Source organism: Photinus pyralis, unplaced genomic scaffold (assembly GCF_008802855.1).
Source record: "Photinus pyralis isolate 1611_PpyrPB1 unplaced genomic scaffold, Ppyr1.3 Ppyr1.4_LG4, whole genome shotgun sequence".
Classification (NCBI taxonomy): domain Eukaryota; kingdom Metazoa; phylum Arthropoda; class Insecta; order Coleoptera; family Lampyridae; genus Photinus; species Photinus pyralis.
In genome coordinates this window covers 7660416-7684419 of record NW_022170511.1, presented here as the reverse complement: position 1 = coordinate 7684419, position 24004 = coordinate 7660416, and the positions used below count along the sequence as shown (strand labels likewise).

The window sequence follows — 24004 nt, the reverse complement described above, 5'->3', positions numbered from 1 at the left end:
ATTACTTTTGACCAAATGAAAATCCTGACGACATTTCAAAATGGAATATTTTTCTAATTGTTTTGATATTTTCTGTAACTGATGAATTTCGTAAAATTGAGGTTAGATGTATATTTACCGTAGCGGTGTCTCACGTACCTACTTAGAATGATTTTTAATTACAGGGTGACGCAAAATCAATAACGATAGACTAAGGGAGGTCATAGTGTAGATTACACTATGGTGCGATATAACAATATTTTTTTACAGTTTTTCACTCCTTTTCTCTAAAGTGTTAATTAAACAATTTCACACATTACTTTGTATGAAACAGAGAACGTAGAACGCGAAAAGTGAAAACGGAAACTGCGTCTTTTTAGACTGGCGACCGCATCTTTCTGAAATAATAAAAAAAAGTTATTCCTAATAAAGTAACCGTCGTGATGTGTTTGTTGAGAAAAGCATTGTTTAAGTAGCAGAAAGTATTTCATATTTATTGTTGTATTAGGTTTGTATGTCATTTACTGTCTGTCTGTGCGAAAATACTCTACAAGTGAAATGGTTGGTCGGGATCAGATCAGGATCATTAAGAAAATAACTGTATTAATTTGGTGGTGAATAGATGCAAGTTTGCTAAGAGGGGAAGGGAGGAATTTGATTAGGCCCTATTGTACCAAGATGCTAATTGTACGCACTAAAATAATTAACGCTTTATTTTGCATATAAATGCAAAAACTTATGCGGAATAAGGTCGATTCTCACTTGCGCTGCACTCAGCTCAACGACGCGACGCGATGAAGCGCTAAAAAGATTTCATTCGAAAACTTGTTTGTTTGTGGTGAACCGTTTTGTCTGTATCACATGTGTAACATAAACATGCAATTAATTGCAATTTTTTATTTGATATTATGAATGTGTGTGAAATACAGCTAGAAGGAAATTAGTCTTAAGAAATATCCAAAAAATGTGTGTGGTACAATATATGCAACCCACTAGGATTTATGAACGACAAATTTAGGCTTCAACTGAGTGCAATTTTCTCCAAAGAATTATTATGAATTAACTTCTTCATTAATTTCATTAAATTCGACCAATCAGTTTGGTGATTGTTTCAAATTCTTACCAATCCGATGATTTTTTAAGCGATTAAACGCTAGGTAGCTTTTTATCATCGATAAAAATGCCTGTAGGAATGCGTAAAATATATAGTGGTTGTAAAATTTACTGTCTTTTATTAATCTCGCTAAAATACACTCGATCTTGGTTTTAAATCAGAATAATTTTATTTTTAATTCACTCAAATTTTGTTGCTTCCTGGAAAAAACTCTCGATCAAAAGCACATGATAAAATTGGTCCAGCTAAAGCTGTCGCGTTTTTATCACACTTTTGATCTCTAGTTTTTTCCGCTTCAACAAAACTTTCGTGTAAAAATAAAATTATCCGATTAAAAATCAACCTCTTGTGTATTATTTACCCCCGATAAAAACCTGGTTTCAGAATTACCTTAACATCATCTTATTGCATTTTTAGAATTCGTGTAGAATTTACTTAGAATCCTTGAAATTTTTCTTTTTCTCAAATTTTTAGAACCTATTTTACCTCGTATTTTACTGATAAAGGGATAACGAAAGGGGTAGAGTAAAGTTATTAGGGCCAATTGTACCAAAATAGTTTAATTTCAACCTTGGGCTCAATTCAGGTGACTGATGCCCAGTTGCACCAACAAAATTAAGCCTTGCTTAAAGTTAATAAGTCGACCTTAATCTATGGCAACGATTGTTAAGACAATCGTTGCTATGGCATTTAAGTTAGCGATATCATTGATTAAGCACCTTATGCTTATTCAATGGCGAGACTTGATTTGACGGTGCAATTGGCCATGAGAGGATGAGAAATTTGATTTCGACACCGCAGGGAGAGATCGCGTATTAGATAAGCCATCGCCAAGATCAAAAGAAGTTTAAACATTGTTAGCCATGCATTTACAAAAAAGTGGAGAATAAAGCAAAATCGATACATGTCAGCTTCACTTACAAAAGTGCTCAGCCCTTGCCTATCACGATCGAGGGGCATATATACTACCGTCGTCTTACATGGAAAAGAGATCTCTAAAGAAAACAAGAAGGAATGCCACTCAAGAAGTAACTTTACAAAAACTGTGGCCTAATCCATGAAAATTTTAAACATTTCACGATAAATGCCAAAAACAGTGAAACACCAGTTACAATCGTCGAAGCATACGCAACAGATATTTCAGGACTCATCACCATGATTGCCGATTTATTACCGTGAGACAACGAGAGAATTAGAGGAAAGATGCAAACGACTTGTAAAGGCATTATTGAATCTCTAACAAAATTCGTAGGTAGTGTACCTAATAACTGCTTGGAACCGAATCTAATAAGCTTCACTAATTTCCCATCAAACAAAAATAATTTTAATAGCCTGTATCCTTATCCGAATGCTTCCTTTGACCTCTAAACTAATCGAGAAATTATTATCTAGTGACAAATGGTCCAAATGCGGCCTATATCTGAACAGAGCCTGTATCGAGGGCTCGGAATGGAAACGCAAAGAAGAACTTTGCAATGTTTAAACCCCAATTGCGCGCAATTTTTTTTTGTGAACAGCGTAGAAAACTCAAACAGACATTAATACGCAAATAGCCACCTGAAATAATTTTCGAACATTCACCTGATCGTATATACCGGGTGGTGACTTGCGTAACGCTACATAGGGATTCAATGTAAAATTCATAACATGCGATAATTGGCTCCCAAAATTATTTTAGAGCAAAAATGTATTAAAGTTTTTGGTAGAAAAATTTTTTTTACGCCAAATCAACCGTATTACTTTTCAATTTTTCGCATATAAATAGGGAAAATTGGAAAAATAAAACCTGCATCTTTTTCAATAATCTGCGATGCCATGGAGTTTTCTAAAACAAAAATATATCCAGTTATCAATTAGCAGCAGTTCGAAATGGATTTTATGATCGACTTGGTTACTGTATTGCAGTTAGTGGTGACTTATTCGAACATTTATTTGTAAATTGTTATATTAGGAAACCGTTTTTAGTAATTTGGTCCTTCTTTATGTTGAATTCGCTGTTCTAAAAATAATATTTTTTGATAGAATTTGATTTGTTTTATAGCAGACATTCCATGGCATGATGGATATTGGCGTAGTTTTTGTATTATAAAATTCCATGGCATCACAGATTATTGAAAAAGATGGGGGTTTATTTTTCTAATTTTCCGTCTTTATTATGCAAAAAATTGAAAACTAATACGGTTGATTGACGTAAAAAATTTTTTCCTACAAAAAACCTGAATACATTTTCGTTCTAAAATAATTTAGGGAACTAGATGCAAATCTTGGCTTGAGCATGGATCCGTGAACCTTAGTCTTTTTCCCAGTAAAATTAGTCTACAAATACTTATTTTGCCATCATTTGTTGATTAATATCATTTATCTGCGGTTTTCGTGAATTATTCAGCAAATTTTTGGGCCCTTAGGTCTACAAGACCAAAGGTCGCAATAAGTTGTGTTACATCCATTTGTTACAAAGCATCTTTACAAAAAATACCATGTAAACACACGCTTGCGCATATAAATGATATGTTTGATCAATGCGAAGCTCGGCATGTTGTAGTAGTTGAAGCATGCAAGCTGTAGCAAACATAATGAACAGTTACACGAACGACAGATCGCTATTTGTATCCAATCAACGGAAGTCTAATTTACCACCCCATACGTTAAGGGGTCAGGAATGCTAGGAGTATTTAATTCACCCTCGTTTACGTTAGTGGTAACTGGTGTTCTTATAATACGCTTTCCATTCATTGCTACCAAAGAAAACTTTGAAACCTTAGATGTCTCCAAGTTATCAAAATTGGAACGTGGAACTGGTACGTTTGCAATTTCTCAATTTCGCACATTCTCCACAGAAAACTTTGCACAATTAATCTCTTTTGAACATATTTTGATATGAATCGCTACTATAAAAATATTTAATTCATCTTTATTAGTTCATCCGCAACGATTTAGCTTCAGAGTTTTGGTGCCAGGTACCAATATTAGATTTATTGCTTGGGTTCACGCACCTTATAAGTGTATAGGATTGGGGAAGCTTGCATGATATTATATTCCATAGCGTTTTAAGTTGTTTATTTTAAAACTCGATTATCTTTGTTTGACTAATACGGATTCTGCCTAAAAATGTTGACCTCGTTTTATGCTTGACTGCCTCGGCATTGTTACCGATGAATATGGTGCAAATAATGATAGCTATTTGTGGTTAGACAAATTAGTTTTAAACGCAATTTCTTTGATGCGCCACGCTTCAGGATATGACTAACTTTCATTAATCATAGACAAAATTCCTCCAGAGTTGCTCCAACATTAACAATCTTTCACCATAAGGTTTTATTTCACACAATGGGTATCTGTACGAAAAGAGGTGGTTCAAAACGTTTGGCTACTGGAATTCGTTTTGACCACTCCTTTTAAACTTGACCGTCACGGCGGCGGCGGCAAAGCCACAACAGATAGGATCTGATAGGAGTTTTCGTTTCGTTCCCAATAGCCAATAGACCATATCGTCTATAACAAGTAAAGGACCAACACTCCAAATTAGTACCACTGGATCTGCAGACTTAAAACATTCCACATTAATTATAGTTAATTTCAGAGTTGGTATTAATCGAGAGCGGCTATAATGAACAAAAAGCATATCGTTTGGAAGACTTCTTTTGGACCGGTTCGGGCGATGGTAGCATTGATGACAATAGAGATAGCGGAGATACTGCACGCCCTACTACTATCTATAAAACTAAAACCGTCCTTTCTACCATGTACGTGCCAACAACTACAACTTACTACAACCCAGTAAGTCTCTACGGATTTCTTTCTATTTGCAACTCTTCAAACTCTTTGCGTTTGTTTCAGACCTATTCTGACACCACCACAAACTGTCCATATTGCGATACAACGATGACGCCGGATGGTGAAATCTCCCCAACGCCAACCTTTGACTCATATGAAGATTCGACTACAGACTATGTACCGGACGCAGACAGACAATTTTGGCTACTGACCGTGCTAAAAACAGATGGAAATAATCCGACCGTAAACGATTTGAAAAATGGTTTAGCGAATCTTTATAAAACCGCCTTCCAGAGGTAAGTTCCTGGCTTATGTCGGGCTGGAAATACCGTCTGACCAAAAGACGGTGACGGAATGAACTTAGTTTCCCCATTACTGCGTTTATTTTCTTAATACATTACAGGCAACAAGAACGCCACTTAGGTATAAACGCTCGTTTGAAAAGGGCAGTTTCCAACCCCGACAAACCGGTGAGTGTCTACATAATCAAAATTTCGAAATCCCCAATTAATGGAGACGAAAAGATGGAAGTACTGTACCACGTGTCCGTTTCCGGTCAACCTGTTGCAGCGACGACCGCAGCTGCAGACATGCACCTGGTATCAGACCAGGAAGTGGTCAACGAACTGGGTTATCCATTCATAATAAAAGCCGAACGTAAGTACCCATCACTACTAATTCGTACCATTCATGTCACTTCCCCGATTTTTCAGCGTATCTAAAAGTAAACGACCCCGAGTATTTGTCAAGCACGAATCACACTTGGATTTTCATCGGGGTCGCTTTATCGATACTTCTCGTCCTTCTTCTATTGGTTGCTTTCCTAACTTTGGCGATGAACAAAAGAAATCCGGCGCAAATGCCAAACAAAAGCGACATGTTCCAACAGAACGTAGCCATTGGACAGACGAACGAAGCGTTCATTCAAAATGACACCGACACCTCTAAAAGATTGGAACAGTCCCCTACGTACATTAACTTTAGAACGCATTCGTCAAACGCGACTTTAAGAAGTGGGGTAATCGTAAGCAGACCCAGTTCAACTAGTTCAAGCTCTCTGAGTGGCGCAAGCTTAGACATCTCTCCTCTAATGAGTTTAAAAAAGCAATCCACCCCACCCAAGGCTCTAAACGCTGCCCGACCAAAAGCGGCATTGAATAAAACGGTACCTGCACAGGCGAGTATCGATAGTGATAGCGGAAGCGAAGCGTCACGAGGAGACTCAAAGATCGCGATTAAATATAAAAATGTTGACCCTGGTGTCATCAGTCCGAAATCTTATCTTTCAATGCCGTCCGTAAAGTCGTTCCCTAGGTGAGTTTAAGCTCAAATATCGTTTGCTATTATGGTTTTTGCAGAGGAAACAACCCGGAGCCTCTGAATAAGGTGTTGGAACCAATCAGTGTTCTACATTTAGATATAGACGACGAAGGGCTTGATGCACTCGACTCCGATCGAAGGTTGGATGGTCTGCTGACGCGCTATGGTAGTTTGAGCGTTGTGGAAGATCCGGGCGTTATAGGTCCTATCGTTTGGAGTGAGCATTGTAAAAGACTACAGCGAGGTTAGCGTGTCACTGTCTGGAATTATTTCACCTGGTTGTGTATTGTAGGTGTAAGTATGGATCAAGGTATGGACGATGGCAAGTTGAAGGGCAACTCTTCTAAAATGAGAAAGAGATTTCACGATTTGCTCGACGAGACATTTAGTTTGTTTGGCAGCCGACGTGACAGCCCGGTGGAGGAGGGGCGTCCAATTGCTTTTGAAGTTAAGAGCCATTCAGCCAATATGACTAGGTATGTTGAATTGGAACAGTCTTTCCGATTACAGAAAAAAATTGTAGACCTCCAGACGATGTTCAAGCGGATACACAGCGTAGACCCAAAACCACGGAACCCAGACGAGCTCTGGCTGCAAGTAAACCACCTAGAGGTGCGTGGGCGACAAACGCACCGTCGCCTTTGTCGAGACCACTTAGTGCCGGTCCCCTTCAGAGAAGACCTCCTCCACCGCGAGTCGATGTCGACCGTGTGTTAACCGAGGGCGCTTTGTCGCCGTCTGATCCAGCCGTTCCGCTCATTGCGGCCATCAAAACGCAGTTGGGAAGATGTTCTTTGCCAGGGAGCACGACGAATTTAGTAGGTTAATAGAATGGAAGGTGAACACAGCCCAAATTCTACATTTATGTGATCTTGCAACTGCCTCTGTACAGTAACTGTAGATAATTATGCATTAAAGTTAAGATTTTTATCGAACTGCGTAGTTGTTTTCAAACGTTGTAGGCTGATTCAAATTTGAGGGCCACCATGGAAACTGTAAGAGATAGGTAGGTAGCTTTGGGCTAGATAGCCGGAAGGTCGGGTGTTCGAACCTAGGCTGAGGTAAGAATTTTTCATCTGTGGCAGAGCTGGAAATTTCCTTATAACAGTTTCGAGCATTCGACCGGTTACTTCGAATTAGGTCGTAAGGTAAATAGGTACCGGAGTAGTATAGAACAACTTAAGACCTTTTGCAGGGGCACCTATAAAAAGCATTATGCATTCTGTAATTGGATGCAAGCCTGTTGAGGACCCTGAATAAGAGAGGGACAATAAGTAAATAAATAAATTTTGTGTGCGACTGGGCGAAGAATGGTGAATAAAATGTTATTCACTGATTGATGAGCAAGTTAAAATGTTCCCATATACCAATGAAGTTGAAATGAAGAGAACTAAAAGAGATAGAGTGATGCGGTTTGCTATTCTCGGAGTTACTTTTCCAAGCTACCTAGATCGACGATGTCAATTTTGAGATTATGACTTGCGCGAACGGTGCAAAAACGCAAAAGTCCAAAAATGCAATAAACAGTTTTTGCTTTATAAATTCCTTATTTTCTCTAATTAGAAAAATATATAGTTATCAGTAGGGGAAGGTGGGGAGGTTTGGGTCGTGGGAGGATTGGGTCACTGGGTTTATTTTCATGTATGGTACATGTATCCCGCTCATAGGTGCATTACTGGTTGCGGTACTAATAGGTGACATTGTAAACAGAGCCTCATGTTTGTCTACGCGTGTGTTTAGTTTATTGGGAAAATAAGTCAATTTCCAGGTAAGTTTCACTTAAATTACTGATATAAGTAGATCATTGTTTTGAGCTTGCATGTACCACGATGTGCTTGTGATTTTTTCTGTGATTTAAGTAACATTTAAGTTACAAATATAAACGACAAATTATAACCTAAAACATATTGCATAAATAAGAGAGGTGCACATTTGTGAATATTGAAGAGAGGGAGGTATGGGTCAGTAGCGCGCGGGAGATTTGAGTCGACCCAAACCTCCCCACTTTCTTTTAGTGAAACGTCTTATTTAATTTTCTTTACAGATTCAAAATGCCTCTAACTTATAAACAGAAAACTGACAGAGAAAGAAAAACTCCTGAGCAAATATCACAAGCTGTGCAACTTGTTCTTCAAAATAACATATCAGCTAGTGAAGAACTACCGGACTCGGACCTTTCCGAATACGATCCAGAAAATGACCGTGTGTCTGAAGATTTTGATCACTCTGCAAGTTGTTCTAGAGTTGGCGATTATGTAGTTGTTAAATTTACCACAAAACGAACATGTCTGCATTATGTTGGAAATATACAAAACGTAAACGAACAAGGATTTTATGTTATAAATTTTTTACGAAGGAAAACAAATTCAAACACATTTTATTACCCAGAGGAAACGGATATTTCAGAAGTTGATTTTAGCGATATAGTTCTGCGTTTGAGTCCTCCAAATAACATAGCTGGTACCAACAGAACGCAAAAATTTTGCAACTTTGATATTGACCTAAGTAGTTTTAAGAACCTGAACTAGATGTGTTAACGATTCATGGCCACATGATATTTTTTTTTTTGTTTTCAGAATTTGAATTTGTTGTGTTCTTATTTCTTTGTTTACTTTAACTTTGTATGCAATATATCCAATAAAAATAGTTTTACTGTAAAAATATAAGCCCTTTTACACCTAAAACATCACAAATAGTAAGTGACCCATTTAACCCCATTACCTGACCCATACCTCCCTTTTTTTAAATTTTTTGTTTTTTAATTTCGAAATTTTTTTTCTCAGTTTTTTAATAAAACCTGGCATAATTTTTGTACACAAAAAATAAGGTCTCTCCAATAACTTAATACAATTTTTTTAACTCATTCTTCTTCTTTAACTTTCACGAGATGGTTAGTTTCCCTTTATCGTCGTGTGATGTTGGGGATATTCGGATCCGCATCCGCAATTGCGGAACTTTCGCATCGATATTGGCATTCGCATCCGCATTCGAAGTTGTTAATGCGGATGCTGACGATTATTTCCGCAACCATATGAGGTTTTTTTAATTAAGATCCGCATTCGCATCCGCGGATGTGAGCTCTCAAAACTCCGCATCCGCAGATGTCAAAAATCTGCATTCGCAACATGTGTATAATACAAAACTTTATTTTATAGCAAAGGTCAAATAAATTATTGTAAAGCTTCTGACAATTCTGAATACAGAGACGTGAAAAGCTTAGGTTCTTTCGTCGCGATCGCTTTATCTACTCTTACGGTTAAAGAACGGTTTATAGCCTACTCATTCAAACCTATTAAAATGTCTGCAATTTAACATAAATGCTATAAAATAAATAAATAAAACCGCTTCGGTGATAGGTGGAAACGAAACCATATTAGAAAACGACTTAGTTATTGCTTTCAATTAAATCACGAGACTTACCACGAATATGACGAATGAATTAGAACGATTAATTATTAGAACACATTGATATCAATGAAATTTCATCCGATTTAAAGCAATACCAACCAGAATCTTATACCTTTGTAAAAAAAATGGTTAAATACTTATAAAGCCGGCTTAGTAAAACCATATAGTTAATTTAATAATAATTAATTATTTAGTCCGTTCTTTGACTAGACAAATGTTCACCTAGTCACCTACCAGACCTGATTCGCAAGACAATCGTCCCAAAACAGATCACCCACTCCTTTCAATTTGAAGACGCCACGAAATTATAGTTCGCCAATACCTGAAAAACCTACCCTTATTTTGTGTTAACTAATGCTTGTATTTAGACATACCTAAGGTGTTATACAAATTTTGAATTCAGACCGTAGACACCATAAACAATCCATTTCTCTTGAAGAAGTTTAAAAAAATTTTTGACGCACAAAGATGTTCTTTCCTAAAGGGAGGAGGAATTATGTCAGGCACTCTTTTTGCGAAATATGCCCACACACCCATTCTTCCTAATTATTGTGCCAGTAATTGACTAATTACTTCCCTTAGCCCAACACTTTTTTAAATTTTAACTAATGATAAAGACTGATTTCTTTTTTTACAAATTTAGGGTTAGTTAATGTAATAAGTAATTCATAAAGAGCGTCAAATTTCACATTAGTGAAATTTTCAATAAATGACGAAGATTATAAGTTTATAATTTATGAGTTTTTTGTACCTACAAACCTAATTATATTAAATATTTACTTTCTAGAGATCTATAACAGATTAACAATAAATTCCAGCATAATTTATTTGATTAAATAAATTCCATGGAAAATATTAATAAAAAAGGTAAGTTACTTTTTCTTGTAGGTGACTTACCTATAGGGAATGGAAAAGTTAGATTTCTTTATTATAGCCTAAAGGTTAATTATTTATCATTGCAAATTGTTTCTTGAGTCCAACAGTCGTGTTGAAGCAAAGTGGAGATGGCAAATGTTAAAAAAAAAACTTCCGGTAGGTATAGGTATACGTACACAAAGTGCAAATTATAATTTTAGATCAAGGTCCAGCCATTGAAATATATTCAGCATCACCCAAATGATTTCTACATACTTATACTTCTGTCATAAATTTTGATGAATATAAATTGATGAAAATTGAAGACAATTAACGAATTGCAATATGTATAGGGAAGAGGCAAAACGTTACCATCATGATATGCGTGGTAAGTAAAACCCACCTGCGAATTGACCATTTACTGTTTTCCTTTTCCTGGTCAGTCTGTCTTGAACGGTCACGAGCGATTAACGTTAAACAAGTTTTGACCGTAGTGATATTATGTACTTTATCGACGTAAACGTGATCATGTTATTGTTATTGTTAAATGTCGTTTTAATGTGTAGGTGCGCAAATGGTGACGATGACGATTTTATTATGTATCCCGAGGACGATTTCAGACATAGCAACCGTTATCATCATCCCCACGAGTCCACATTTCAACATAGTCCCGAATTTCATCGTAATCACCCCAATTTACCATATCCTGGGCACAGTTATCATTACCATCATAACAATCACCACCACCATCATTCCCATAATTTTCCCCCCGAAGAAAAAGTGAGCACCTCTAACTTATCTTCGGTGAGTTTACGCTATTATCCTACCTATATTACATTTTGTCACCATTACCAGTAGTGGGCTACTGTTCAGCAGGTCAAGAGAACCGGCTTTCTCCAAATCTTAGGTGGACATTACCGCTAATTACCCCGAAGTATTTTAACTATGTACCTGTGCACAGATTGTTTGCAGACACCAAATTCGACTGAGGGTAATACAACCGTTTCCGTCTATATTGCCGCGTTATTTGTCACTGTCTATTTATGACACATTTCTTTTGGACGTGATTAATTTTCCGGTTTTTATCATTTGGACAGACCGAGAGATTAGTAGGTACTTCATAATAACAAACGACGCTGCGCATTTTGATCAGCTTACTCTGGGGAACTACCTGTAATATTTTTTAGTTCATAAATTTGTGATATTTTAAGAACAAACATGACTCTCATCAAAATTAAATGCTTTTTTTCATCGGCGAATCCGGAAATCCTTTCACCTCAAGGTAACGCGATAATTGTTGAAAATGCAACCGCAATATCTTTTTCTTGAACCTATATCTTGTCATTGTTGTGTTAATCATAGATCAATCAAATAATTGTCTACACTGATAGCGCTGATTCGTGATCAATTTCATATATCTACTTACGGCATTGCATAGCTGTAGATACAGCAATTACATCAATCCAAATTCAAGGCTAAGGAGATTTAGCTACGTGCAAACTACAGTTAACATACCTACAAACTTGTGATAAAAGGCCTTAATTAACCATCGACCACATATTCCAAAAAAATAATATCCGTACGCCCGTCTGTCTGTCCAATGGCCAACTTCTCGAAGAGAATGTGACACTAAATATTTATTTATTGCGTAAACTCCAAGGTTATTTACATGTACTGTAAATTCAGATCTCATGTCACTTTGCACGTTTTAAATGTTAGACTAGGAAAGAGAGTTTTAAATAATCAATGTCACGTTGACATACTTTCTCGAGTCAGCTCAGAGGGATAGGTAGGTACTTAAATAATTCATCCAAGAAAACGAGATTGTCCAAAGGCGGTACGAAATTCGGGGGAGTTTGCTAGTAATGGATAAATTATGAAAAAAAACTTGTAGTAGACTTCCTATAGCTACACCATCATGGGCTTTTTAGCGTCTGTGGCCTAAATGACCTAAAAGGACGTTAACAAGCATACCGAACAATTATAAAGTAACGCAAGGATTATACGAACGCAACTTTATGAATAATGTCCAAAAGTCTAAACGTCTGTCCGGCCGTTCGTACGATAACTCAAAAATGCATGTTCAAATTTGGTACACAAATGGGTCATGACTTAGGGAAGCATACCCAAGATTCAAGAAGACACATTAGCAATGCAAATGGTATTTTGCCTCCAAAAAATTATTGCAAGAACGTGATCAGTATGTTTATAGAGTTGATACGCAGATGATTCCACTTGTTTTGGCAAATAATATAAAAATCTGGTTACATAAATTAATAAGTGAAGGCCGCGTAAATATATAGATAGATACTACCGAGAATTAACCATCTAAAATTTACATATTCGTAAAAAATATGATTGAAGAAGCAAACGAATTATCTCTGTGTGAAAGTTATAATCTCATACATTTTTAAGTAGTGAAATAGGAACTGAATTGGGAAAGAAAAATCGCATTAACTAAACTAAAGCAATGCATGCGTTCTGTAAAACTGGTACATTTGCAAATCTCTATAATGAATAGGAATTTTTCTTGAGGAAAAACACTATATTTTGAATGATATCTTTAATATTATACATATGGTCTCCAGTTAACTTAGGAGCTTTCATACATTACGAAATAATTTCCTTCCAAGAGCTTTCAATGGGCTCTATCCATGGCATCTAGTGGCCTTTACGAGTTCTAAAAGCTTTTGAACACCGATAAAAAACATTTACTTTAAGTGCATTTAATCGTGTTAAATATACTAAGGCCTCTAAAATCCAAAAGAGTATATACCAATTTTGTTTTGTAAACAAATATAAGAAAACAAAGTACTCACCAGTCACCGACATTCCCGTCCATTGCCCGAACTTCTCCGTTGATTTCGACATAAGATCATCCACCTAGAAACAGAAAAAGGGTCGTTATTTTACACTAAATTCAATATATTTTTTAAGCAAATAAGGGAAAACTTACCTGGATTTCTTCGTTGACTTTAACACGAGGACGTCCACGTAAAAACAGAGAATGGGGCATTATTTCCCTCTAAATTCAATATATTTTTTAAGCAAATAACTCAAAACTTGCCCGAATCTCTGTTGATTTCCACACGAAATCGTCCACCTAAAAACAGAGAAAGGGTCGTTATTTTACACTAAATTGAATATTTTTTAAGAAAATAAGGGAAACCTGCCTGAATTTCTCCGTTGATTTCAACACTAGTAGATCATCCACCTAAAAACAGAGAAAGGGGCATTATTTTATTCTAAATTCAATACTTTTTAAGCAAATAAAGGAAAACTTGCCCGCATTTCTGCGTTGACTTCAACACGAGACCATCCCCCTAAAAACAGAGAAAGGGTCGTTATTTTACACTAAATTCAATACATTTTTTACGCAAATAAATGAAAACTTGCCTGAATTTCTTCGAGATTTCTCGTTGACTTCAACACGAGGGCATCCACCTACAAACAGAGAAAGGGTCGTTATTTTACACTAAATTCAATATACTTTTTATGCAAATAAAGGAAAACTTGCCTGAATTTCTTCGCTAACTTCAACACGAGACCATCCCCCTAAAAACATAGAAAGGGTCGTTATTTTACACTAAATTCAATACATTTTTTAAGAAAATAAGGGAAAACTTGCCTGGATTTCTTCACTAACTTCAACACGAGGGCATCCACCTACAAACAGAGAAAGGGTCGATATTTTACACTAAATTCAATATATTTTTTATGCAAATAAAGGAAAACTTGCCTGAATTTCTTCGCTAACTTCAACACGAGACCATCCCCCTAAAAACATAGAAAGGGTCGTTATTTTACACTAAATTCAATACATTTTTTAAGCAAATAAAGGAAAACTTGCCTATTTCTTCCATGACTTTTTAAGGGTCGAAAATAAGGGAAAACTTGCCTGGATTTCTTCGCTGACTTCAACACGAGGGCATCCACCTACAAACAGAGAAAGGGTCGTTATTTTACACTAAATTCAATACATTTTTTATGCAAATAAAGGAAAACTTGCCTGAATTTCTTCGCTAACTTCAACACGAGACCATCCCCCTAAAAACATAGAAAGGGTCGTTATTTTACACTAAATTCAATACATTTTTTAAGCAAATAAAGGAAAACTTCCGAATTTCTTCGTTGACTTCAACACTAGACCATCCCCCTAAAAACAGAGAAAGGGTCGTTATTTTACACTAAATTCAATACATTTTTTAAGTAAATAAGGGAAAACTTGCCTGGATTTCTTCGCTGACTTCAACACGAGGGCATCCACCTACAAACAGAGAAAGGGTCGTTATTTTACACTAAATTGAATACATTTTTTACGCAAATAAGGGAAAACTTGCCTGAATTTCTTCGCTGACTTCAACACGAGACCATCCCCCTAAAAACAGAGAAAGGGTCGTTATTTTACACTAAATTCAATACATTTTTTAAGTAAATAAGGGAAAACTTGCCTGGATTTCTTCGCTGACTTCAACACGAGGGCATCCACCTACAAACAGAGAAAGGGTCGTTATTTTACACTAAATTGAATACATTTTTTACGCAAATAAGGGAAAACTTGCCTGGATTTCTTCGTTGACTTCAACACTAGGACGTTCACCTAAATTCAATATATTTTTTAAGCAAATAAGGGAAAACTTTCCTGAATCTCCACATGAAATCGTCCACCTAAAAACAGAGAAAGGGTCGTTATTTTTCACTAAATTGAATATTTTCCGAGCAAATAAGGGATAACTTGCCTGAATTTCTTCGCTGATAGAGAGCATCCACCGAGGCATCCACATAAAAACAGAGAAAGGGTCGTTATTTATTAGGAAATTTCCTATAGTTGTTATGTTTGCGAACTATGTACGTTTTTCTAAGAATTTCCGGAATGATTCTTGAAATCCTTTTTTTTTAATTTTCTCTTCAAAATCCTATTATTCCTATTGGTGTGGTACTTCTAGTAATCGACAAGAAGCATGTTAGAGATCTTTCTAAGAAATTCATTAGAAACTGTTTGCAATTGTCTGTTCTAAAGACGTTTTTTTCATTTTCAATGTGGAAAGACTTAGGTTTCGAATTCTTTTGATGCCTTTGAACAGAAGCTATTTAAAAATTCTCTTCAAGAACAATCGGTACACAGAAGCTAATTTATGTAAACTGTGGGGAATCTTTGAGCCACCGTTTGGAAAAACTCACGCATTTTATAAGCTGTATCCCATAAAGGATGGAATAGTTTTTTTGCGTTAGTTTCTGAAGCATTTGAAAATAAACCTCAATAACAGGGGCGAAAATACGCTAAAAATCCGCTTCCGAATAAAAGATATTACATTCCCCATAGATAAGGGTTTGCTTGATAATAGTAACTAGTTTTAATTGAGAAGCAGGAAGCTTGTTTAAGTACAGCATTCGCAAGATGAAAACAAAACATCGCGATGACCCAAAATGCAGATCTAAGAAAATGAAAGTAGGTACAGCATTTTTCGTGGTAAAATAAACTGCATATCCGATCCACCTATACTGAATATTAGTCTGATTTTTATACATAGATACATATATCTCCATGCCTTAATTAGTACCTACCTACGCAGTTATACAGAAAAAGTCGGTCAGACAGCAGACTGCTTGCTGGCCTCTACTTATGACACTCTAATAAAATTGTCTATTGGCGCAGTAAATTATTTGTGGCCATGTTCGTTGAACTACAAAAATTCTGCTGCATCAGATACGCTGGTACTGAGGTTCTAATATATTCATTGACACCGTGCAAAAACCCAGATTTAGAATCGTGCTTAATTATTCTAAAATGCAAAACGTTACCTACCTAAAATAACTTCTGAGGTAGAAGATTAAGTGCAAACTGATCAGGAATATATTTTGGTTTTTTTCCTACGCATTTATAGGTGTGAATAGGACCGTGCCTACTTACCTACTCTACTGATTATATAACTACCCATTTAACAACTACTATCCGCCTTAAGCAATGCATAAGTAAATGAACATTAAATAAACATTAAAATGCTAAAAGCTATAACTCCTCATCCTCGTACCTACACGTATTCTACCAGACTATATTTAATGACTACAACTAGTACCTAGGTACAACCGACATACTAATTACACGGGGAGTACCTATATCTATCTACTAAATAAGTAGTTCTCTTTTCTCTAACCATTTTTTAACTTTCCAAGAGCCAATGACGCATATACTTACCATGTCCGTTTTTAATAGATTAGAAAATTGAGTTTTTCAGGAAAAATTCACGCTGTTTTAGAAGTTCTATTAATAGTTTATGATGTGTTTATCGGTCGGGAATAAATGTTTATAATTTGACTACAATTGATGCATAGTTCACAAGAATTACGTCGGTAGGTATGGGATTAATTTCACTGTTTATTTGGGATTTTTTGTATTCGATAACGAAAAGCGGTTTTATGGTGTCACCGTGAAATTGTTATTTTTATGAAATTACGCGATTTGTTTGCATATACCTATTTGATGGTAGATAACATTAAATTGATGTAATGTCACATGCGACAAGTACAAGTACAAACTACAAATTGAGCAGAAGCATTTAATGGTCAATTAGATTAGACATCAATTTCGCCAGGAGGTAGGTACCTATACTAATTTATACTGTGCCTATAGTCGTGCCTCCATTAGTTAGGTAAATGTCAATTTCAAAATAAATACAATTTCGCCAGGAGGTAGGTACCTATACTAATTTATACTGTGCCTATAGTCGTGCCTCCATTAGTTAGGTAAATGTCAATTTCAAAATAAATTTTGTTCTACAATCCCCCCCCCCCCCCACAAACTTCCATTCCACAACGCGAGTTGTCACTTACAAGACGCATCCCTGCTTTTTTCCACCCCCACGTTAGTAAGGGAGATATTGCACTGGAGTAAACAGTTGAAAAGCTTTTGGGCAGAACCCATGTGCGGATGGTATCTGTGCTAACCACAGCAAATTAACTTAAGGCACCAGAAATTAGAAATACCTATACATTTTTGGCGATAATGAACTTCTTCTATAAAAATGAAGCACTGGCGTACGGTAAGAAAAACAAGATGCATCTACATCGCATCAATTAAATTTGCCTTGCCTAAAACCGTGAGCCAACTATTCTGTGAAATAGGGAATACTGAGCCAACTATTGTAGAAATTTCCGAGTCTGACATTTACCAGCCCTCAGAGACTAGAACGAATAGCAGCACAAACCATGCAGCGAAAATAAATAAACAAGAAGAATTTGGACGGATGTTTATGGGTATAATTGAAAAACAAGTTGTAAATCACCATATGCCTGAGAAAAGCGCATTGTTAGTAATACATTATTCGCCCCTTCAACAAAATGCTGGAATCACAGCGGTCTCGCGTGACTCATTAATACCAATTCATTATTGTAATAAATAAAGTATCAAATAATTAAATCACCCGAATCAAACAGTTTCACATACAAACAAATGTAAATGCACCTATATATAGTGTTGCGAATATTCCAGAAATCCCGATAGACATCGAGGCGCCATGAAAGATTAGTGACCGGCGATAAAGAACGAAGGCGAATGTGACGCCATCTTTCCGGGAAATATTACGTGTTTGTTCGAGAACATTCTAGAATACGCGGAAGCGTCTGAAAACTTTCGAGAAAAAGTTTGCTATATAAGCAAATCGAATTGCGTTGCCGTCAGTTCCGATTTCAACGCAGAAGTAATAAATAGTTTGCGCTGTTATAAATTGTGTAAGTATATGTGAGTAATAAATAATATTTTAACTGTTATAAATAATTCATTTTATGGCTGTTATAAATTTATTGTTAAATAAATAAACCACGTAGTAAAATTTACGTTACCATAGTATTAACCCCAAGAGGATAGGTATAACTATAACCAAAGATTAGGTATTACGTTATATAGGTACTTTTTGCTATAACAGAAGTGAACATTTCAACAAGTTAAAAAAATACCTAATCATAAAAGATTTATACAAAAAGCGGATTTTCACTTGTATTCATTTCCCATTTGTAACTTCTGTTAAAATTTCGTAAAAATCCGGTCACAAATAAGAAAGTACCATTGCACATGTGCAATCCATATTTGACATGCTAATTCAATTTCAGTGAATAAGCGAAGACTACGAAGAATCCTACCCTAAAATTTCAGGATTATTGTTTCGCGGGATGTGCAAAACAATTCTTTATGATTCGGCATTAGTTTGCCCGTTATTCGAGGTGCCAACATACGAGTACATTTTATTTAAATATCAATTTAAAAAATCAGATTGCGCATGTGCACATTTTTACTTTTATTCGAGGTGCGCACATACAAAATTTCATTGAAGTAGGTATTTAAACAAATAAAAAAATTGGATTCCGCAAATACAAAAGTTGCTTCACACGAACAGACAGCAACATAAATTATAAACGATCTAAAAATATAAACGTAAACGGCAAAAGGTAGTACATGAAAAAAATTGTAGTATGCGCGTATAAGTCATGTGCGAAAAAAGATGCAAAATTGTAAAATTTGCTGCATGAAGATGTTTTTTGCCGCAAATTTCTAACCACGTAACTTAGAAAGACCCCTTTCTTGGTGGGAGTCTCGCAACCGCGATGTTTATTAATTATTAGCGAATAAACCATGACGACAGTTTTTAAAGTCTGATAGTGTCCAAACTGCCATTACGAACAAACATATTTCTTTACTACATAATGTAGTTATTTACAGAGAAATTCAATGAATTAAAAAACATGAGTAGGTACTCTACAATTAGATGCCTATGCTACTTATCAGTTTGTCCATATATCAACATAGCCAATACCTTTTCGTAACAATGCTGGTAAAAATAAAAGTTAAAAACAGAAAATTAAAAAATTACCTATTAGAACTTTTTGATATGAAAATAATGACAACATTTTTTACTTTTCCAGATACCTTTAGAGTTTATTTTGAAATACAACAACTTCAATGAAGTAAACGACATCTTACACAACTTAGTCGAGGGAAATATCCAAGAAAAGAATGGACCAATTTTATTAGAAAGTAAGTATATATTTATTCACTTAGATATTATTCGCATAACAGAGTTAAACATATTATTACATAAACTATAAAATGTTTGTACATAATACATTTTTTGGCACTTACAATTAATCTGGTTCAGAACCTGCCTACCAATGGTGTGTTGCTTTTATTTCAATATATTGTAGGTACAACTTATCGTAAAAGGAACTGAGATCGAAATACGTACAACTTAAGTAATATAGGCTTTTGAGAATATGCAGCTGATCATTAACAGGAACTTATCAGCCTTTGTAAAAATGAGCCAATGGCTGGTGGCTTTAGAATAACCTGCTTACAAAATTTGCAATTAATCTGACAGTAGCCATATCCTTTATATTTTGTCAACTCTTGTAAATGTTGAGGAATTTGTAATGTTTTTGTTTGTGGTCAAGTGGGTTATGTTACAAATAAGCTACGAGACAAGACTATTTGCTAATTTTTTGATATACCAAAAATGTCTACTGTTTGCGATTGTTTTTGAAACTATATTTAACCAATATTGGTTCAAATTGCAATTCTCAAGCTGATTTTGGCACTTGATGGTATCAAGTAGGTATACGTATTACCTGGTATTAGTTTTAATGTACATGTAACAGATCCATTACAGGAATCGAACTGGGAGTTTTACAGCCTCTTTATATCTTTTACATAAAATGCCTCCCAGAGGCAAAATCTGAAACTTTTTTATATAACTCCTGTAAAAGAATGATACTCAATATAAAAAATAACTATCTCTATATAATCTTAATTATATAACAAAGTTAATTACAATTCAAGATATCGGTAGCTCATGTTTCCTTGGACCACATGCTAACTTGTTCCAGAAAATTATCATTGATACTAACCTTCAATATAAACAATTTGTTTTTATTAACATCAGATCTATATAAAATTAAAAAGATAATAACAATTGCACTAACATTTTACGTAACAAACATGCTTTGAACTGTTCAGAAATGTGAATTAAGGCTGCAAGTAAGTATAACAATTATGTGAGTAAATGGAATAAAAAAATAACGATCACATATAAATAAACAATCAATAATACCAATTATTCAGATCCTGGGTCGCACGCGTCAAAATCTTTCATAAGATTTCGACGGCATTTCAAATTTCCTTGATAGATCATCATATAAATTACACAATCTTCAAAGTTTGTCGCCGAATACGCCACTTCCAACTTGCATGGCCTATTCCACTTTGTTTCCGCCTGCAATTTTTTCGACGACCTTCTGTGAAATTCGATGTGGCCGTTTGAACTGATGTATTTCAATTCAGGTTTATCGGTGATTTGGTCGCCGTTATCTGCCTTGAATTTTTTCCTTGGAGATTCTGGACAGTTATTGTGGGGACCGTCACCTTGACCCTTCTCTATTAGGTGCGTCACTGGGGAGAAGGTTAACTTTGGCGAATTACTTTCAGAATCGCAAGGAGAGAAGTTGATAGGATTACGTTGTTTCGCCTCACTATAATGTGTCATTTTTATTAGTAGTATATTAGCAACGAAAATGGAGATCACACCCAGAATACAGAACAAGCAAGACAGCAGAGAAAAGTGCGGTTGGTGCCATGGTGGCAGAAGCATCAAACAGTTAATCTAAAAAGCGATTATCGATGATCAAGCAATTTACCATCTGAGAGCATTGTGTTAGGGAGTTAGCAAATTTGTTGCAATTGCCAAATCTAATAGAAAACAAGCGAGTCACCGTACCTTGGTAACTTAATGACATGGTTCTCCCGAAAGCCAATTTTTCGCACGGGGTTGGGGTTGGTAAATCTGTGCTTACACTTTCCCGCGTTATTTTTTAAATACGCCACTATATTTCTCGGACCTTTTATGGTGTGCCCAAACCAGTCCAATAGAGCCGTGTCGGCTAAATAGTAAACTAAGCACTCGCTGTGATTTTCCAAAAGATTGATTAGAAAATCACAGAACTTCTGCGCTTCTGCCACTTCTTCCTTTGTGAATGTCTCTGACGTTGACATTACTGTAAATAAACAAAAATTATACAAAACAGATAAAATGTGTAACATACAACATTATGAACTTTATTGCATCATTAAAAAGTCTAAAAAAATTTTAAAAACCGTTATTTTGGACACAAAATCACTTACACTAAGACAATAAAATAAGAAATAATTGTACCATAGGGGGTGTATAACTTTTTTTTAATGAAATATTGAATCACTTTTTTCTTTTGTTTCAGGTCGATTTGGAGACGAACGCAGTGAGTAATTGTTTAAAATTATTGCACTTTATTTATGAACAATATGCTAATAATTTTCTAGACGCTGCTGTGGTACCAAAAGCTGCAAACTGTATGCCGGAATTACAAACCGTCCAGATAGCACCCACAGACGATCCAAGTGTGATATATATACCATCATGCACCAGAATAGAACGATGCGCAGGATGTTGTACACATAGTTTACTATCATGCCAGCCCGTAGAAACGGAAACAGTTAGCTTTCAGGTAAACAATTTTGGAGGAGATAAGTTTTGAAACAAGTCACACCCATTTCTAGTGCAATATGTCTTGTTTCAGTTGTTCAAAACGCAATTCCAAGGGGGGTCCAAGCTGAAATTCATGAGCAAAGAAATTGTCACAGTGGAAAAACACACAAAATGCAAATGCAGTTGTAAGGTGCAAGCCAAGGTAAATATAGATGAATATTTCAAATAAAAATTGCCATCATTTCAGCACTGTAATAAATTCCAAGAATATCGTAGTAACGAGTGCAGCTGCTCGTGCACCAATCGAGACGAAGAGAAAAAATGCGACAAGGACAGTTCCCTTAAGCTGTGGAACCCCGAAATATGTGTATGTCAGTGCCGTAACATTGTCCAATGTTCGACCGGCTACCAGTTCGATACACTTAAATGCAGGTGTACGCAGATACTGCTTCGAAGGAGATACGCGGAGCTGAGTCCGAGCGAATCTAATCCCTCCAAGCCTCAACCATTACCAGTTTTACCTATGCAAGATGAGGAGGATGAAAAAAATTAATGCTTTATTAAATGTTAGTTGTAACATTGACACAAAGTAGAATAGTTTTAATTTTAAATGTACAATCCGAACTGTGGTATTTGAAATGATTAACCAGACATTAAATGATAATTGTAATTATTGGTCAATTGCACACTTACTAATACAAAGGGTTTTCCATGAATTGATCAGTACTTCCTGAAAGGTCATGCAATAATTTCGACATGCGCACGACTGATAGTCAATTGTACACCTAAAAACTTGTTCAGATTATAACGCTTCTCATACCACAAAACTTTAATACATTTTTCTCTAATTTCAACCATTTTGGCGTTATAAGCAGTCTACAGATGGTGAACCTACATTTATTAAATCAATTAATCAAGCTTAGTAAAACTATAAATTGCTGTTGAATTTGAGGCCGTTATATTCAGAAAACATTCTACACTAAAAATCCACACAAGAATTTTAAAGTTGGATTTTCCCAAAAAAATTACAAGTGGAGTTTCTGAGGCAACCCTGTTACCTCCTCAACCAATTAAATGTTCTTCAAAAAGTTCAGTGTACGAAAAAACTGTTTGTCCATTATCGGACAAGACTTGCCGACCACTGATATCCAGGAAACAAAAACAACCACTTCATCAATCAGTCAACCATGGCATTTTTGGGACCATTTCATTTAATGTTTTTAAATGCCATTTTTATAGTAAAAAAAGGCTACTCTGCCCTTATTCTCCTTTAAAAAAAGGCTGTCATAGTCTCGATTTTTAGAAGATTAAGATTTCAGTCAGTATAGACAAATTATTTACTTAAACCGACATTTTGAGAATAGCTAGCAGCTAAATCGATATTTCTGGTTTTACCACACAGTTTTTATTGGACACTTGTGGCCACCAGATGTTTGATAAAACAAGGTCACTAGGTTAATGGAGCATTTTCTATGATAGATACGTTTTTATTTCAATTTTTGAGATTCTTAAATCCTCATCAAGGACCTACATGCTTTAGATCCCCTTAGTAAGCTCCGAGTAGCTCACAGATAAAAGCGATTTAGTAGGCCATTGATATTTGTCACTTCATACAAAACTTTAACAATTTATACTTATATTGCTTTTGCCACTTTCACTTTGATTTAAATGTAACCAAAGTGAATTTTGTGAGAGGATCGTAACCACTAGTTCGAGTGTAAAAAAGGATACAAACAATTACGACATACTTGCCTCTTGTTATATATTATCATGTACTTTCGACCGTTAAGCACCCTAGGGCTTCTCCAGTAGATTTACAAAGAATCCTTTGTTAATGAACCTAAAAATACATTATGAGTAATGTACAAGTTTTTCGTGGTGTTTTCACGCTCGCAAAAAAACCTATTTACTTACAATTGTAGCGTGCAATTTATTGCAAACGCTGTCATGGTATTTTAAATAAAAGTTTACAACAAATATTTTATTGTACCTTTAAATGACGCCTTGCCAAAGTTGTTTATTAAATTTCTCCAGAACTACCAACACACGC

General features: G+C 35.6%; 4 protein-coding genes across 9 annotated transcripts in view; 2 read left to right on the top strand and 2 right to left on the bottom strand.

Moving 5' to 3' along the window:
* The window catches only part of LOC116169262 (nuclear pore complex protein Nup58), an 18737-nt gene extending 4442 nt beyond the window's left edge, over positions 1–14295 (bottom strand). The window contains exons 1-4 of one of the 3 annotated variants that reach the window (XM_031485305.1): positions 13407–14295; positions 13270–13333; positions 139–377; positions 6–78 (exon numbers count right to left, since the gene is read on the bottom strand). In XM_031485305.1, coding sequence (XP_031341165.1) covers positions 6–34 — 29 coding nt within the window. In that variant the 5' untranslated portion in view covers positions 35–78; positions 139–377; positions 13270–13333; positions 13407–14295. Of the gene's footprint in view, positions 1–5; positions 378–13269; positions 13334–13406 lie in introns of those variants that run through there. The other 2 variants (XM_031485307.1, XM_031485306.1) reach the window with 2 other exon arrangements.
* Positions 3643–7122, top strand: LOC116169264. Of its 2 annotated transcripts, none has more exons than XM_031485308.1 (8): positions 3643–3891; positions 4674–4870; positions 4931–5163; positions 5271–5524; positions 5581–6181; positions 6226–6431; positions 6480–6663; positions 6711–7122. In XM_031485308.1, the coding sequence occupies exons 1-8, from the start codon at positions 3753–3755 to the stop codon at positions 7012–7014; spliced, it is 2118 nt and encodes a 705-aa protein (XP_031341168.1). In that variant the 5' UTR covers positions 3643–3752; the 3' UTR covers positions 7015–7122. The 2 variants fall into 2 exon arrangements, with proteins under 2 accessions (XP_031341168.1, XP_031341169.1); XM_031485309.1 differs by lacking the exon at positions 3643–3891 and adding an exon at positions 4366–4618.
* On the top strand, positions 10873–22635 carry LOC116169275. Of its 2 annotated transcripts, none has more exons than XM_031485331.1 (6): positions 10873–11254; positions 19367–19478; positions 21707–21727; positions 21789–21973; positions 22046–22144; positions 22202–22635. In XM_031485331.1, the coding sequence occupies exons 1-6, from the start codon at positions 10952–10954 to the stop codon at positions 22505–22507; spliced, it is 1026 nt and encodes a 341-aa protein (XP_031341191.1). In that variant the 5' UTR covers positions 10873–10951; the 3' UTR covers positions 22508–22635. The 2 variants fall into 2 exon arrangements, with proteins under 2 accessions (XP_031341191.1, XP_031341190.1); XM_031485330.1 differs by having other exon boundaries at positions 10874–11254; positions 22046–22156.
* LOC116169278 lies at positions 19834–24004 on the bottom strand. 2 transcript variants are annotated; one of them, XM_031485335.1, is made up of 4 exons: positions 23869–24004; positions 23707–23794; positions 21211–21487; positions 19834–20965 (listed from the first exon to the last, which is right to left on the bottom strand). In XM_031485335.1, exons 3-4 carry the CDS (start codon positions 21483–21485, stop codon positions 20551–20553), a joined length of 690 nt encoding a protein of 229 aa, XP_031341195.1. In that variant the 5' UTR covers positions 21486–21487; positions 23707–23794; positions 23869–24004; the 3' UTR covers positions 19834–20550. The 2 variants fall into 2 exon arrangements, with proteins under 2 accessions (XP_031341195.1, XP_031341196.1); XM_031485336.1 differs by having other exon boundaries at positions 23945–23972.